Genomic DNA, 18354 nt, shown 5'->3' on the forward strand with positions numbered 1-18354 from the left:
ACAGTACGATTAATTTAGCTAATGGATTATGATAATATTTAGTGTTTATGTTACATTTTGTAGCAATCTAAACACTTCGCATAAATTTGCTCAGTTATTCTTCCAAGTTTGCAGCATCCCTGTATCTGCTTTCCCCAAGGTTTGGCACATCATTAGCGGTCGTAGTGCAATTTGAATCAGGGAGCTTAGATTTAACTCAGTATGCTTAGCTTTACAAAGAGTAGGCAAAAGGGCCGGAGTTCAGGGCCAGAGGCACATGTCTTGGATGCTGAATGTCCCAGGTTCACTCCATTGACAAGTCTCAGGCAGGAAGGCTAGAAAATAAGTTCAGTTGCAGCCCTGGTCAGGGGTGGGTAGAACATAGATTGGGAATGACTGGGTGGTTCGCAGTAGGATTGGCAAGTAAGAATGTAAGAAGGACTCTGTTGGGTCAGACCAAAGGCCCATCTAGGCCAGCCTAGTAACCCATCCAGATACAAAAAGCCTGCCATGAATGCAATAGGCCCCTCTCCCATTCTCGTTCCCCATTATTCAGAGGCATATCGACAGTGATACGGTGGTTAAATATTGGCTCCCATTAACTTGTAATGCGTGGTTGATTAATCCTCCATGAATTTGTTTTAAACCAAGTTGGTGGCCATCACTACATCTTGTGGTAGCGAATTCAAGAAGGGCGTCAAGGGCTTCTGTTGCCAGATGGTTTCACAACAGCAGGAACAAAATGGCTTCCTCCCCCCCCCCACACACTTAGGTTGCTGACATCAGACTTGGGGTGGAGGGGCAGGAGTGGATTTTTGTGTGAATTTGTGCGCTCGCCTCTGCTCTTAAGGCCACATTTCGTGCCTGAGCATATGCTCAGGAACATTCTTCTCCTTAATTCAAAGTGCAAGTCATGCCATTCCCCTCTCCTTCCTCAATACACTGCTTTGTACCCAATTAGTGGACCTCAGGTATTTAGCCTTTACTCTAGAATGGACCAACAGTATGACAGTATAAGGCAGCTCTCCGTGATAAAAACTGCCTTGACTGAATCCTTGACATCCCAAAGGAGTCCCAGGCAAATGCACTCAACTATATTTGATCCAAAACTATTCCTAATTTAAATTTGGCCAGATGTGCATTCGTTATTTATTTATAGCTTCATCAGAACAAAAGCAATTCCCTTTGATTAACTTGGCACGCATATAATGTGTTGTTCAGCGGCAGGAATACCCCCTGCAGCTTTTTCATTAACATGTACCAAGCGGAGAGGAGCTGGCGCTTGATAGATTTTTGCACTGACATGCAGGTTACCACTTGAAAACTGTAATGTTAACATTTGTCCCATACCCAGCGCTGGCAGCTAAGCAATTCCTCCTCATTCAGGTACCCACCATCTTGAACTATCGTTTCAGTAAAGCCAAAGGGGGTTCTAGCCTGATGGTTCTAGGATATAGCTGCAAAATGAAAATCAAGCTGATTGTCTCTGGCAACGATTGGCTAGCAAATTTCAAAAGGCAACAATTATATGCAGTTGTTCCAGCTGGGCTCTAGATGAGTTGGGGGACATCTCTGGAAATCAGAAAATATGTGGTGATCAAAAGAAGCAAAAACAGCCAGCTTTTCCACAGCCATTTTCCTTTGCCGCTGGAATACAGGTTACAGGTGTGATAGTTCTACACAAAGCCATGACAAGCTATTCCTAAAACTTGATGACCCTGAAGGGTGTCCATTGTCACCACTACTATTCATATCGGTACTCGAAGTCCTCCTGATGAGGATAAGGAAAACAGAAGAAGTTTAAAAAATTGCAGTCGGAAGAAAGGAACATAAAGTTAAAGCCTTTGCCGATGACTTGGTACTAACAACAGAAGAACCGTTAGTCAGTGCTAAGAAAGGATTAGAGGAAACTGAAGAATTTGGACAAGTAGCAGGTTTTAAATTAAATATAAAAAAGACAAAAATGTTAATTAAAAATATGGATAAAGAAATGGTAGATAAGATGCAACAACAAACGAGCATAAAAGTAGTTAAAAAAATTAAATATTTGGGAATTTGGTTAACCTCAAAGTTCATCAAGATTTTCATTCAATTTTTGATAGAATATACAATGTCAGGGATAGTTCTTTTTTTCCAGATTAATTAATTGTGCAGAGTACAAGGGTTGGATCTTGTGAATGTGGCATTGGCTAGACTCTTCATCTCAAGGTCATAGGTTCAAGCACCCACGTTGGGCAAAAGATTTCTGTATTGCAGGGGGTTGGACTAGATGACCCCCATGGTCTTTTCCAATTCTGTGATTCTATGAGTGTATACCAGAAGAATGTCTCAGTTAAGAGTCTTACACACACACAGGCTGGGAAACAAGGGAAGTGAACAGAACATAGCAAGAACTCCATCATTAGACCCTGATGATGGAGCATCAGGAGTACAGCGAAAAACATTCCTGTTTAGACAGGCCTACCCAGATGCTTAGAAATGCTGATGTGAATCTTAATCTGCTTTAAGTATTTTAACTTCTTATATGTTTTAATGTCCTGGGGGAAAATTCCTAACTTTTTGGGTTTTATATTTTTGTAAGCCACTTTGAGGTTGTTGCTGCTTTTTAACAGTCAAGCGGTGTATACATTTTATGGAATAAGTAATAAAATTAATATTTTTAAATGGGGGAAAATCAAGACTAGCCTTCCCTGTTTTGCAGGCCCTGCTACAGCAAAATAGGAGCAACTGGTGTTCTCTTCAGGAAGGAAAGGAGCACAGCTCCCATAGATTAGAGATTCCTGACAAATAGACATACCAAAGGGAAGGACTACAGGGCTTTCTTGTGGCCAGTAACTCTTAAAAGAGGCCACCCTGGAGAGCACAGTCATGCAAAGCAGAATGGAAGAATGGAATAATTTCCTCCAAATAGATTGCAACCAAGGACATCTCCACTACCTTTGTGTGCCTGATGATTCCCTTTGTGATACAGAATGCTAGCTAATAAATGTCTAGAAATGCAGCTGCCTGGGGAATCTCCTTCACACAATTGCAGGGAGAGATTGTAAAACAACTTGAGGTTTGCCCAGGTTGAGGGTTGTTTGCCATGTTCCTTTCTCAGCTGGCCTTCTTCAGATGCACAGAGGGAGGGAGGGAGGGAGGGAGGGAGGGAGGGAGCTGTCCCATATTGGGGAGTCAAACTTGTAACCTTGGTATTATCAGCATCACATCTGTACTTTTTTTTGGCAGAATTTGATGGAGTTTTCAGGCATCATAGACCCTTCCAAGGTGGTGAATAACTGCCATGGTTTTCCTGCGAGGATGGTGTTTACAGTTTTGAGGTTAGTTAAAAAAAGGAGTAATCGGTTCTCCTTTTTTGTTATGAGGAAAACTAGTCTGAAAACAGCAGACATGAGAAAGGTACCCTAGATAAGAAACCTGCTAAAATTTCAGGTCTAGGGAGAACCTTTAAATGTTAATTGGAAGGGTGGGATTCACTAATAATAATAGTAGTAATGTTATTGTTAATAATAATGGCAATTTATCAATTCCACCCCGCTCATCTGGCTGGGTTTCCCCAGCCACTCTGGGTGACTCCCAATCGAATATTAAAAACACAATACAGTGTACAGCTTCCCTAAACAGGGCTGCCTTCAGATGTCTTCTAAAAGTCAGATAGTTGTTTCTTTCCTTGACAACTGATAGGAGGGCAGACACCACTACCAAGAAGGCCCTCTGCCTGATTCCCTGTAACCTCACTTCTCGCAGGGAGGGATCTGCCAGAAGGCCCTCAGCGCTGGACCTTCTTGCTGTGTGACGTTGTTTGTGGGCACAGTTTCTGTGGCATTAGCTAGGTGCCCCAGGTGCTACTGCACACCAAGAAATGTTATGATTTTATGAGAACTGGTGGGGACATTGGAAACATCCTGTACTTCCCCTCATCCAAATCCTCCACAGTTGTTCTTAGTGGGGTGGGAGTAGGAAGAGACTTGAAAGTGAGAGCTCTTCTCTATGCAGCTATTTCTGACTGACTTCTGTGCCTCGGAGAAACTGATGCTATCTGCACAGGTGCGTTCTAAGGCTGCCACTGGTGCAGTGCCCAGAAACCTCCCCCTTGCTCAGTTGCTTCCTGCAGTAAAAGCTCAAAAAGACCCTGAATGATTCTCTGCTGCTTGCTTCCACTCCTTGTATTGCCAGCCTCAGAGTGTGAGTGAACCTACATCTGTTGACTATCAATCTAACATGGCTTCATTATAGGTGGACAGTGGACACCCTGGTAAAAAAATTATTTTGAAATGGCCCAGAGAATAAGTAAACAACACCAGAAGCCCAAAGCTTTCTATGTGCAATTTTCAAAGGAGAGACAGGGAGAGAGATGCGTTTATCCTTTACTATACAAGGTTCTCTGCAAAGCCTTTCCTCCTGCCTACCAGCCACCGACACTGATGTATCAAAATATACATCAACAAGCATTGACTAAACATAACTGGTAGAGTACTAGCAAGTAACAGTTGTGATATTGGAGAACTGTAAGACATTTGTCTTGTGGGTCTTCAACATTCACTCCAAGGCTGCCTTAGATGGGCAGACTTGAGACTTCATGGCATCCATGACCACCATCTCATTTGTTACTGGCCCAATGCGTAGAATACAATCCTCTATTTTGTCTTTGTCTCAAGGTGTGGGAGAAAGGATCTGCATATAGTGCGAGCCGAAATAAGTCTGCTGTCAGGGTTAGACCATTTTCTGTTGAGGTTTTGTCACATGTTGGCAGCTCCTCCTTGCAGAAATGGGATAACCATCCACATCAAGGATTCATGGGATCCAATAGATTCTCTCTCTCTCTCTCTCTCTCTCTCTCTCTCTCTCTCACACACACACACACACACACACACACTACACCTGCCATTCACAATGAGAGGAAACACACTTGCTATTTATTTTGTAAAACCAACTGTAAAAGGGCGAGCTATGTGGCGTGTCTAGTTTGGCTCTAATTTATCTTAGAAAGGCAAGATTATTAGAAAGTGGAAAGTTTCACCCTAATCCATAAACAAGCCCAAGCTAGCCTGTTTTTCTCCTTGTCCTTACCCAATAGAGTCAAGTTGCAATCCTAACCATATGCTTTCTAGAAACTTCATCCCACTGAACTCATTACAACTTCCTGCTGTGTATACAGGTTTAGGACTGGCCTATCCAGCCCCAAGAACCTGTTGTGAGTTGATAGGGGAAAAGCAGCCCAAGGCTTTGCCAAACACTTGAGCTGACTAACAACTGTAGGTGAAAATGTGGATACGTGCGAAGGAACGCATGCAGAACTCCCTAGTTCCAGTGAACTTTTCCATCACAACTAGGTTCTAGTGAAGCATCCCACATATAAAGAGCAGCTAGAAGAGGTAGCTTTGTGTCCTGCATCCAATTCAAAATTTCCTATTAAGAAAAATGGCCACATTTCAGTTGGCTAGCACCATCACGGAGGAATTAATGGGCTGCGCTTGTACTGTACAACAGCTCCTTTTCTTTCTTCCTCCTCTTTTGGCTTAGTTGCAGAGGCAGCCATCCACAGGAGACCACGATAATGAACCCCATTCTCTGAACTGTTTTGACATCTCTAATTGCACTGCAAGGCACTTTTGACATGCGTGGAAGTAAACAAACCATAAAAGGCGGTATAGAATCCGTTGAACATTAAAGGATCCGTGCAAAGGACAGAACAGGGAGGCAACTCTGAGCAGATATGACAACAGCAGATTTCAGTTGGATTTCAGGTCAAATTGGTTTCTGGAATAGCTGCCTAGCATTCATTTGCTGTAGATTTCCACCCATGTAGCAAAGACTACAATGCTGCTACAGTCAGTTTAGTTTTGCCCTTGGTAGCAGCTGACACTAATCTCCAAATAATATTCTCCAGCTTGAGGCGGTACTGCTAACCGATCTTCCCTTAAATATCAAGCTCTCCTAAGCATGCCTACTTCTCCAGAAAATGAATTCATGCAGATATATTTAGGTTATGCATCAGGAAAGAGCACTCACTCTGGATTAGCAAACTGACATCATAATTTCATGTTCGTAGCTAAACAAATCCTGCAATGATTTAAACAGCTGGATTCATAAGCTCAAATGTTGAAACACTCCGCTCAATCAGCCTGCCTTGCTGTTATCTAGCAGTTTCCAGGTCTGGGTCTCATCTGGCAGATGGCCGATTACATTTCAGAAGACTGCACAAAACATTTTTTCAGCATTTTTTCAAAAGGTACCAGGTTTTTCCCAAAATACTAATTTCTTACTCGAGTTGTAAATATTTTTATCATTTCAGGCTTCTTTTAAAACAAACAATGATGTGTTCATTACTCACAGAACAGAACAGGTACAGCAATTTGTGGGAGACAAATCTAACAGTCAACTTGTTTCCTCTCTTAAACCAATACAAGAAAAGTAACAGATGCACACCCAGATTGTAAGCCTGTTCTCATTCATGATGAAATTGCTTGCATTAACCTGGCTTAGCGAGGTTGTTAAAGGACTATAACGTTATATATACTGTATATTGTAAAATGCCTGTGAATGCTTGCATTCCTGCACTAAGGAGTATTTATGGATCAAAAGAGCAGTTAAGGCTCAAAGTACACATGGCAGCAATGGATTCATGTGTTTAAAACATGGATTTGCCCCAATCACAGAGTTTATATGGGGAGAGGAAGAAAGGGGGCATGTTTGCATGGCCGCTTCTACAGCTGTGGTTAAATTGCCCCAAATTGGGGAGGGGAATCAGAGTAAAAGGGGTCTGTACATGATCTGCTGCCATCACATGTAGTTTAATACTTAGACTATGTCCACAAATGCGGCCAGTGTGGTGTCATGGCTAGAGTGTCAGACTAGGACCTCGGCGACCGGGGTTTGAATCCCCGCTAAGCCGTGAAGCTCACATGCGGCGCCTGCCTCTGTCTGTAGTTTGGCTAGAAATTTGGGTGACTCTTGAGGACAAAACCACCTTTCTGCTTTAACACCCTGGAGAGCTGCTGCCAGTTGACAATGCACTAAAATGGAAACAAGGCTCAATTTGGCAGGATCTTTTCTGTTCATAACCATCTACATTCATAACCGTTGCAGTTATAGTCACCATTTTCAGCTGATTATAGTATACTACCAGGCAATGCTACTAGCAATAAATACCTAAGATTAGAATGAATGTTTTTTTAGCCAGTAAAACTTGTGTTTCAGCCCATTTCCCAAAGAGCTAGAGAGAATGTTGGCAGGTCTGCTTATGTTGATAGGAAGGGTTTTTGATCATCATGGGGAGAAGTCAGACAAGCAAGTCCATATCCAACAGAAGCTGACTTTAGCTATCACCATGCCTGAGAGGTCAAGTGGAACTTTTGTCTAAGCTGGTCCAGCACACTCCATGAACTCCACAGTCCATAATCCTTAGTGCACATCTGTGCACATAAGAACCTTGTGCTTAGAGCAGGAGCATTTTTCAGGCAGCTCCTGGTGACGCCCAGGCCAGCTGCATGAGCTCAAGATACCTGTGGATGTCACATGTCAATCAGCTTTGGGCACTTCACTGAAAAGGGCACTCTCTCTGTACATGGTGTGTTGGGGCAGACAAACCGTTCCACTCCATGCCCTGCACTCAGTGATGGCAAAAGCCACCACAAATCGTTCAGCTGATGAACAGCATCTTCTACATAGCAAGCTCCACACAGCTGCTGCAAACCCTTTGTAAACTGCAAATAAAAATCTGATTGGCAGATCAACTGCAGTCCTGGGGGTTGCATAATGAAGGAAAAGAAATGCCGGGTTTTTAGGAAGGTTCCCCCCCCCCCGCGCCTCCTCCTTGAGTATTTGCTCACGTATGTGGCAATCTCCACAGAAGTATTTTAAGAGAGGACACTTGAACAAGGACAGCATGGAAGGATTGGCACAGAAGGAACTTTGGAGAGGGAAATGGGTATTACATATCCAAGTTTCCCCCAAGGTATCTGTGCTCAAGGCACATGAGGTCACCACTTTGCTGAAGCTAAGGAGGTCTGGTCTGCCCAATGCCCAGATGAGAGAAGGTACCTGCAAACCCCATCTTAGAATCACTGAATTGCAGAGTTGGAAGGGACATCAAGGGCCATCTTTGCTTGACTGAATCAGGACATTATTGAGTAGGCTTGGTCATTTCGGTAATGGGTACAACATGATGCACAGGCAACCAGTACATCTTTGAAATTCATCTAGCATACAAAGCCTACCCAATAGCTTTAGGGTGTCTTCACTAAAACAAGACTTAAACACACACACACCAAGGTTCAGGTGCTGTGGGCAGGGGAACCATCAATATTCAGAAGAGATGGGGTGATTTTTTTCTCTATAGAATGGCAATCTCCCCAACTATCAAGCACAGATAATGAAATAAATACCTAGGGTGGAGTTGATGGGCAGGGCAGAGACTCAACAGGTTGCTGCGATATCCCCCTCCGCCCACCGCGTTGATTTTGCCAGTTGATTCCAGAAGCAAACTGGGGGGTGGGGGTGGGGGGTGGGCTTCATTCGTGTCTCCGTCTCTATCTCCCGCCCCTCACCCCAGCCCCTTTCAGTCGCCGCGATCTTGAGAGGCGATAAGGGAGTTGCTGCTCTCGGGCTAAGAGATGCAAATGTCAAAGGGCGCGGCGCTAGCGGACCTACACACCTGGATCTACACCCCAGGAAGGGAAAGACCCGGGGAGCGGGGAGAAGGGGCTCCTTGGGAAAAGCAGCCCCGGAGAAGGCAGGAAGGAAGTGGAAATGCAGGCGGAGGAAGAGGAAGAGGTCTCCAAAAAGTTGACCCACCACAAAGCAACGCTCGAAGCCCACCGAGACCCATTTCAACAGGTAGAACAGCAACCCCTTGGATTTGAACTCAGCTCCCAAGAGGACGCTGGTATTTGTATTGCCCGAAGTCTTTGCAAACAAAGGAGTCACTGAGAAACTCGAGAGAGGAAGGGAGCGGGGAGGTTTCCGCTCGCAACAGATAGGAAGAAGAGAGGACCGGCTTGGGCTTCCCAACCCAGCAGACGCCGCGACGCAAACGTACCTTTGCCGCGTCCTCATCTCTCCCCGTCCAGGCATCCAGGGCTGGACCACTGCCTGACGCCGCCTGAGTCCCGCCGGATCCCCCGGCGCCGCTTACCTGGGGGAGGAGGGCACAGGACCGCCCCTCACCTGCTGGCCCCGCCCACCCAGCACCGGCCCCGCCCACCGCCTCACCTGGCCGCGAACCCTGCCCGCTCACGCCCGGGAGTCGTCAGAAGTTGGTGCTTCTGGGAGCAGCTTAGCGATGTCTTCACCTGTGACTCATCTCTGAGTAAGCAGGAAAAGGCTCCTGAACTCGAGGGTGGGACATGGGGAAAGGGAGGGAGGCAGTCGCAGAAGAAGATCAAGGGGAAAATAAGGCGGCAGTTACAGGTGCCTCGATGGCTTTTGCCCGGGGTGGTTGCTTCCTAAAATAAATGGGGCTGCCTGCCAGGAAAGTTGTGCACTGAAAGCTTCAAACCTGAATTTAAGAAACTGCTCCATAGCCAACTCACCAGGAATCAGCGCAGCAACACTCCAGCCATGACACACGGATGCAGAAGCAGCCCACCGTGTTGTGACAATCTGGGTATCCTGACACACCCCACCATGACTCATTGCATGGTACGGGTCTGGGAATCAGTTCAGCCCCACCAGGGCAACTGGGAGGGGGGCAACACTCACCTTTTGCTTCCCTGGGGGGAAAGGTCAACTCAGGGGTAAACGAGATAAGAGTCCCTGAGACTCGGGCCCGCATTGTAAACACAGCCAAACCGCTTACTGGCCACTCAGCCACAGCAACCGCTAGCAGTTGCACCCACCATAGGGCATTTGGCACCCTCCTAAGACACCAGGAGAACAGAAGACGCAGGGGGAATTCTAGCTTGATGGAGCTACCTGTGTTTTACGTGAATCCAGGGAACAACCCCATACTAGAAAATGGGGTGGGGAGCCTCGCACACCCAGGCACACCTGAACCAGTGTGAAGTATCAGAAAGAACATGAATGAAAGCAGTTGTTGAATCATAGCTCAGGGACAGAGTGTAAGCTTTTCATTCACAAGGTCTTAGGTTCAACCCATAGCACATCCAATGAAGAGAAAGATTCCCTTCCTGAGCCCCCAAGAAGCAGCCACCAGTTACAGTAGAGGGACAATACTGGGTTAATATTAGAGCAGTTCAAAGGACTTTTGTTTCAGCTGCTCAAAATGAAAAGTATCAATGGTCTTGAGAGTCCTAAACATTGTGATTCTGCAGCGCCACCTGCTGATATGTCGTGTCACAGCCCTTTATAAATTATGAAACATTTTGTTATACAGTAATTTTATATCGGGGTCAGTTACTTTTGACAGGACTGCTCTGAAGACAGTTGCCCTTATTTCAGGACAGTCATCTTATGGTAAATGTGAACTTTAGCATGCAGGGATGCGGGTGGCGCTGTGGGTTAAACCACAGAGCCTAGGGCTTGCCAATCAGAAGGTTGGCAGTTCGAATCCCCGTCACGGAGTGAGCTCCCGTTGCTCGGTCCCTGTTCCTGCCAACCTAGCAGTATGAAAGCATGAAGTGCAAGTAGATAAATAGGTACCGTTCCAGCGGGAAGGTAAACGGCGTTTCCGTGCGCTGCTCTGGTTCGCCAGAAGCGGCTTAGTCATGCTGGCCACATGACCCGGAAGCTGTATGCCGGCTCCCTTGGCCAGTAAAGCGAGATGACTGGACCTAATGGTCAGGGGTCCCTTTACCTTTACCTTTACCTGAACGGTAAAGCCAGAAGGGTAGCCACATGTTAGCCTGTGGTAGCATAAATAACAGCAACAACTAGGTCTTGGTGCACCTAACAAATTTATTATGGCAGAAGCTTGCACATGCCATAGTCCACATCATCGCTTTAAGGCTCTTGTGGGCCAGATCATTTTATCAGAAATAAATTGTCGCAAAAACACAATTTAGGAGCATTGGTCATTTGCTTGGTATAGTTATACTCTCATGCTTGGTATAGTTATATTCTCTCTCACGAAAACTGTGAGAAGTATTTTATCCTCCCAATGGACCCTGTGAGGTGGCTTATATTGAGTGGTAGTAACTTGCCCAAGCCACCTGCTCTGCCTCAACAGCTGAGCAGAAATTTGAACCTTAGTTTCCCCCGCATCCACATCTAGGCACTTCAGCCACTGTGCCACTCTGCTTTTATAAGGCTGTAATGAACCTTAGGCCTGTCTGCATATCAGGAGTGTGGAAACGGAAGCTTAGGAATGTGCTCTGCCTTTCCCCGCTTTACACAGGCTGGCTGCAGGGAACTCTGGTGTAGCCATGGCAACAGAATTGCTATGCAAATTATTAAGATTTCCTCAGCCATGAGTAAAAGGGCAATTATGCTTCTCCATAGTTTACTAAAATGAATAATAATCCCATGTTTTGCAAGAAAACGTTTCTTTTTTCTTTGTTGAGACAAAGAAATAGACAAAGGCAAAGGAATGCAAAGACAGCGTACCTCCTTATCAGTTTCCCACAGGGTTAGACCTTCAGTTTAGGGAGTTTCTCCAAAGTGCTTATGCCTCGGGAACTTGGGCAACCCTTCCCTTAAGCACTTAGTATTTGCCTTGTTGAGAATTAATAGACAATTTGGGGGAAATAACTAACAAGCTGCTTTGTGGAACAGCTTACTCCAGTATTGTTTTATAAGCAATGAGCAGCCTTATGCCCAGCATTGCTCAGGTATTCTAAGAAACAACAAAATCAGTGCAGTTTAGAAAGTTTCAGTCCAGTATCTTGATTCACAATACAGTGGTACCTCTGGTTACGTACTTAATTCGTTCCGGAGGTCCGTTCTTAACCTGAAACTGTTCTTAACCTGAAGCACCACTTTAGCTAATGGGGCAACCCACTGCCGCCACACCATTTCTGTTCTCATCCTGAAGCAAAGTTCTTAACCTGAGGTAATATTTCTGGGTTAGCGGAGTCTGTAACCTGAAGCGCATGTAACCTGAAGTGTATGTAACCTGAGGTACCACTGTAGTGTCCAATTGTGCCCCAAAATAGATGAAAACCTGCTTCTTGAGCTCAGGAACTATCACACAGAATCTGGTTAAGATATCTTAAGAGGTGTCCAAATGCATAAAGAACAGGGGGGAAATGACTTTCTGAATAGTCTTGCTTTCCTTCTCATCCCTCCGATGAAACAGTTGCAGCCAGGTGACTTATAGTCAAAAGACAGCTGTATTTGTTTGACTGCAGCCCATGGGGACTAGTAGGGTGCAAGGCAGAGAAACCAACAGTAGGTGGAGCCAGAGTCATTGAGAGGCAGAGCCAACTAATTCTACCTTTATCCCATCATCTTCCTTGCTGAGTTCTACAAGGACAGGAGGACTGAGATTAAGGAGAATGAGAAAGCTCACAGCCAGTGCTCCCCCCCCCCGCAAGGATGGGTTTTAAGTAAGAAGACTGGCGGGTGAGATTGGCAAAGGGTAGACTGAGGTTGCTGGGGCAGTGTCCTGTTCACCTTAAATGTATGTCAAATGACGGAACATGTGTGCCAAATAAAGTGATGCCCTTATGTGTGGAAATGGCTTGATTTTTTTGTCAGAACGTTCTCAGAGGGTTAGAGTAGGGTCACACATGTCCACAGCCCTTAGCCTTAACACCGGCTCACCACAGGGTTGTGTGTTGAGTCCCCTGCTCTATGCTCTCTATACGTATGACTGTACAGCCATCTATTCCAGCAACAAAATCATCAAGTTTGCTGATGACACTACGGTGGTAGGGCTCATTTCAGGAGGGGATGAGTCCGCCTATCGGGACGAGGTGGAGCGGCTCTGTGTTTGGTGTGGAGAGAACAATCTGGCTCTTAATACGGCTAAGACCAAGGAATTGGTGGTGGATTACAGGAAAAAAAAGGCGGACATTCAGCCCTTGTATATCAACGGGGAACGGGTGGAGAGGGTGGCAGAATTCAGGTTTTTGGGAGTAACTATCGATCAGGGCATGACTTGGAGCGCAAATACCACTGCTCTGGTGAAGAAGGCCCAGCAGAGAATTTATTTCCTCAGACTTTTGAAGAAGAACAATCTGAGTGAGAGACTGCTGGTGTCCTTCTACCGAGGCTCCATAGAGAGCATTCTTACATACTGTATTTGTGCTTGGTTCTCCAGTTGTACAGCTAGGGAGAGGAAGGTGCTCCAGAAGGTCATAACCACAGCCCAAAGGATTATTGGTCATCCTCTCCCATCTTTGGAAGAACTGTACGGTTCCCGTTGTCTTAGGAAAGCAAAAAACATCCTGCAGGATTCATCTCACCCGGGACACAGTCTGTTTGCACTACTGCCTTCTGGCAGGAGATATAGAAACATCAAGTCAAGGACAAATAGACTGAAAAACAGTTTCTATCCAAGAGCTGTGGCCTTTTTGAATGCTGTAACTCGATAGTGTGACCTGGGAGTTTGATGGGTGTTGGTGTGGGTGTGGCTGGAATGTGGTTTGTTTGGTTGTTGTTGTTGTTTTGCTTTTGTTGTTTTTAAGGGATGGCATCCAATTTCGTTGCACTTGTGCAATGTTGCACTTGTGTAATGACAATAAAGAATCTATTCTATTCTATTCTATTCTATTCTATTCTATTTGTTGGGAAAAGGCTGCAAAAGTGTGCTAGTCTGGTTTTTACACTGCAGTTCATTTTTTTCTAATATATTTTGTTGGGGTATTTGCTCAATGTGCAATAGAGAGAATAACATCGTCGGTTCTTGTTTTTTTAACAACGTTCTGTAGAAATTGTATGCGTTAGGCATGATGCTTGTGCTTTTAAGTTTTGTGAACTTTAAAAATATTTTTTTATTTTGGCAAAAGCTGTGAAGAAAAGAAGCAGCAAAAGAGTGGTTTCTTGATAAATCAAGCTATCTCAATGACCACTAGGGGAATTTTCATTTATGAAATGGAATATCTATCTGTTTTGTATATCAGATAAGTGACTTGCAGGTACAGCCTCATCAGTGTAACCATATTCCAAACATTTGCACGTTTCAAATATGTAATGAAGAGAGAAGCTCACTTCTTACAACATAGTGTTGCAGTCTTCCTCAATGCACCCACATGGTTAAGAAGCATGACTAACTTAGGGCCACATTTACACCAGACATTTAAAGCAGTATGATACCACTTTGAACAGTCATGGTTCCCCTCAAAGAATTCTGGGAGCTGTAGTTTGTTCGGAGTGTTGAGAGTTGTTAGGAGACCCCAATTCCCCTCACACAGCTACATTTTCCAGAGCTGCCTGGGAAGAAGGATTGTTGAACCCCTCTGGTTGAAATGGGGATGGTTTCATCACTATCTTAAAAAAATTATAAACACGTCACTTGTCCCTGGGACAGTAGGGGTTATAAATCAAATAAATGGCTAACTAATATTCTGAGTCAATTTGAACGGCCTAATTGGCAGAAGGAAAGAATGGCATCATGTTCCTTGTAACTGATTGGAGTACAACTAAAATAACATTACAGAGCATCACTTAAACCCTGACTGCAACAACAGTCTTCTTTCCCTGATTATTCCTGGGGGCGCTCAGCCACCTCCCAACAAATTTTGAGGAGGGCTGTAGCCTCTTCTGCAGCCCTCAAATTCTTAAATGTACTTCATTGCATGGTAACAAGAAGTCTAAGCAAGGCCGGCCTAAGACATTATGCTGCCTGAGGCAAAAGGCAAGATTCTCTCCTTATTCCATGTATAGAAGTTGACAAGACTGCAGCTGAACTTTACTCTGGCACAGGTTATGGGCAGCACCTCCATCATACCTGAGTTCAGCAGACTAGCTGAACCTGAGTTCAGCAGACTACATCATACCTGAGTTCAGCAGACTACATAACATCCCATTCTGCTCTAAGTTGCTCAGCATCAGCTGCCTGAGATGGCTGTGCCATTTGACCTAACGATAGGGTCAACCCTGAGTCAAGCAAGATCGTAAGTGGGAACATACGCTAGGCTGGCCAATGTGATGCATTTCTGATTTTATTATTTTATTGGTGCTGTTGCCCAACCAAGGGATAACAGAAAGTTTTGGGCTCATGCAACCCTCCCTGGAACAGCCACCTAGTAGTAGTAGCAGCCAGAGTGTGAGAGAGCAGGTGCTTCCTTCCCCTTTCTTTTCTCCTCAGTTGTCATCTAGGGGTGGAGTGTGGGCAGTTTCTGTCCTCTGTCCATGCTGAAGCAGAAGCGGAGTGGAAGGAGAAAAACAAAATATTTTTGAGAGAAAATGTGGGTTGGGTGGGTGAAGAGACCAGAAAGGGGTGAGACTCTTCACGCTTTTAAAGCAGTTTAGGAGTGAGAGGATCACTTGATATGCGCGCAGTCACTGCCGCCTAAGGAGAAAATGAGAAATCAATGAAGAGCAGGGCCAGCTCTACTATTAGGCAGAGTGAGATAGCAGCAGATGCTGAGGAGCGGAGGAACCGTGCGCCACATGATCTGCCCCTAAGTGAGACTACTGGGCAGCGGAGGATGCTGCCCATTGCCGGTGTCGAAGTAAGATTCATGTGACAGTCTGGTCGGCTTTGATATCTGAAATGTGGAGGATGCCTTGGGCCGGGCCTGTTGAAGACCATGGCAGCTGTCCAGATTCCAGGCCCTCTCCTGAAGAGAAGCAGCTTCTGGTGCTACTATGACAGAAAGATCAGGGAGGGCAAGGGTGGCAATGGGGTCAGAGTTGTCATCTGCCCTTCCCATCTTTGTTTGACTGTTCTGAACAAGAACACACAAACAATTATTATTATTATTATTATTATTATTATTATTATTATTATTATAGCAGCTGTGAGATGCAGATTCCATTGTAATCTGCAATAATGTAGGTTTCAGTGCCTTATCTAGTAATGAGGAACGACAAGTGATTTGTGTTCTGGAACCAATCAATTTCCAATGGCAGGTGCAGTGCAAATAATATACCATAAGCAAGACAGGAGCACCACACATGTTAGGAATGCAACAGCAGGCTTCTAATTTCTACCTTCATCTGCCTGGTTACCGGTATATAGCGAACACAAATCTAAACTGTTTTAGCTGCTCTTTTCTTTTTCATCAGAAGAGAAGTTTAAAGAGTGCAGGTCTGAAGAAATATTCTCACAAAGGATGTTGCAGGTCTGCAAAACACGCTCCCTCAGTTCCCCTCTTCCCACGAAGCTTGACACTGGCAGGAGGGGGTTTAGTTGAGACTGTAGTTCCTTTGTTAACAGGAAAATATGGCTCATGCTGTCAATACATATACTGGGGCGTGTTTCCCTGGGGTGGGTGTTACCTGGCTTCCTAAGTTCAGCGTTTGCCAGAATAGTATTCTCAGGGGTCCTATGCAGAATCCTCAGTGGTCAGGCCAAAACATCGTTCCGTTTCTCTATCAACTCCAATAAACCAATAGGGACCAGTGTTTGCAGTACTCTGAAATATAAGATACTGCACACAAACCTACTCTGTGGCCTTGTTGATGTGGTCTTTTTTGCCTTTATGGTACTGAGCTGCAGAGCAACACAGCTGAAGAGGGTCTTCTCTATGCCATAGACAAGACCACGTGCTTGAAATCAGCATGGTTTCCAAACTGGATTCAGGAGTGCCTTTAACAGGGCTGGCCCGAGACATTTTTCTGCCCGAGATGGGATGGCAAATGGTTGCCCCTTTTCCCCCAAGCAAGGTGCATAGTACCCAAAGCTGACCAAGTTACTTTGATGCTTGAATTAGAAAAATCCCACAAGCATCTTGCCTAGGAAGTAAGAATAAAGCAATACGTTAAATCACTACTAATGTGCAGGCCTTTCATGACACCCCAAACGGGCTGCCTCACTAATGGCAGGGCTGTCGCTGGCCTTTCACCATTGATATCTGGGGTCAGACATATTGCCAAATTGTATTTCGTAAGCACAGAGAAAACTGAATGCAAGAAAGGAGCACAGGTGTCCTTTGGCCTTCTATTTATCACTCACATTTCGTGACTGGAGGGCACAATGGCCCTTAGACAAGCTGCCTCACAGGATCACTATAAAGCTCAAACAATGCTTAGTTCTGAGCTCACTGGAAAGTTGGCATTAGAAATGTCATTAGAAATCTTCCCTCAGAACACAGAAGCTTAATTTCTCACAGGATTTTCCTTTTTCCAAGGCAAAACACAAAAGGTTAAAATAACATCTGGTTTATTGGATTCAGACCAATCCGCCCAGGTTTTATAAAACAGCTGCTAGCATCTTTTTTGACTTGAATTCAAATATGTGCGGGGGGTGGGGAGGAATATGAGTCCTAATAGTTGCTAACCACTATCCACCCTCCACTTAGGAATTTGATTTGGGAATGCAGATAATGAATGACTCTTGATGGTAAGTATGTTTGAAAACTTGAGCTGTTGAAGCAGTCATAGAGCTGGGAAATTAGCCAAGCAATGGATAATAGGGTTTATAGTCTGACTATAATCTTATCCAGGTTCTCAAAAGAACACCTGGGGGAATAAAGGTGGGGGCAGAGAGAGGAGGGGGGCTGTGGGTGCCAGCTCCACCTGCATGTCCCCACTGATTCCACCCCCAACCCTTGAGCACTGGGTCAAATATATGCGTAATTATCAGCATACAAGTAGACAATGTGTGGTTGGAATGCTTTTTCCTACTAAATAGATTTGACACACCCTTTACTAATTCCTTTTCAACTACTGTTATGCAATTTTTAGTTATTCAAACATACCAAATCCTTAGCTATGTCTCTATTGGCTTGAAAGGGATTTGTGTGTTCATAACTCTTACCTCCAGTAATTTGAGAGTGCTATTTGCTTCTCTCAGTCCACTAGAGACCATTGCCTTTATTTGAAACAGGAAGTGAACAGTCATTCTGAACATGGTATGTGGAGTTGCACTTCTCCCCTACTCCTTTCTCAAGGTCCGATTACTTTGGAAACTTTTTTTTTGTAAATAATCATACCTACGTGTTGTGTGTGTGTGTGTGTGTGTGTGTGTGAGAGAGAGAGAGAGAGAGAGAGAGAGAGAGAGAACACAATCATCTAAGTTTCTCTAACTTATCCCACTGTCTCTCTTACACTTTTGAGGAAAGGCCTCACAGAATTTATGGTTCACTCAATTCATGCATTTGACAACCCCAACATCCTCACTTTTATATAGATGCTGGTATGTGCACACCTATGTAAAATCTAGCATTTTTTCCCCAGCTGAGACAACATCTGTTTGGGGGAGGCTGAAGTACTAGATATAAAATTACTAAAAGCTGCAGGAAAACCTTGCTTTGTGCATGGAAAGCGGCTTCATCATATCCCCTCTACTCCTGGGTGTCTATACATTATTCCTTCCCCAAATCCATTTTTGGAGTTCTGGGACTTGAAAACAGTCTGGGGACAAAC

The 18354-nt window shown here is 44.8% G+C and overlaps 1 protein-coding gene across 2 annotated transcripts in view; it reads right to left on the minus strand.

Moving 5' to 3' along the window:
• LOC114591580 (hyaluronidase-4-like) overlaps window positions 1-9159 on the minus strand; it is a 37139-nt gene extending 27980 nt beyond the window's left edge. Inside the window, exon 1 of one of the 2 annotated variants that reach the window (XM_028718762.2) lies at window positions 9020-9159. In XM_028718762.2, the coding sequence (XP_028574595.2) occupies window positions 9020-9054 (35 nt within the window). In that variant the 5' untranslated portion in view covers window positions 9055-9159. The remainder of the gene's footprint in view (window positions 1-9019) is intronic. The other variant, XM_077924786.1, reaches the window with a different exon arrangement.
• Window positions 9160-18354: the final 9195 nt, after the last annotated feature.

The sequence above is a fragment of the Podarcis muralis genome, chromosome 2, assembly GCF_964188315.1.
Source record: "Podarcis muralis chromosome 2, rPodMur119.hap1.1, whole genome shotgun sequence".
In the NCBI taxonomy this organism is placed as follows: Eukaryota; Metazoa; Chordata; class Lepidosauria; order Squamata; family Lacertidae; genus Podarcis; species Podarcis muralis.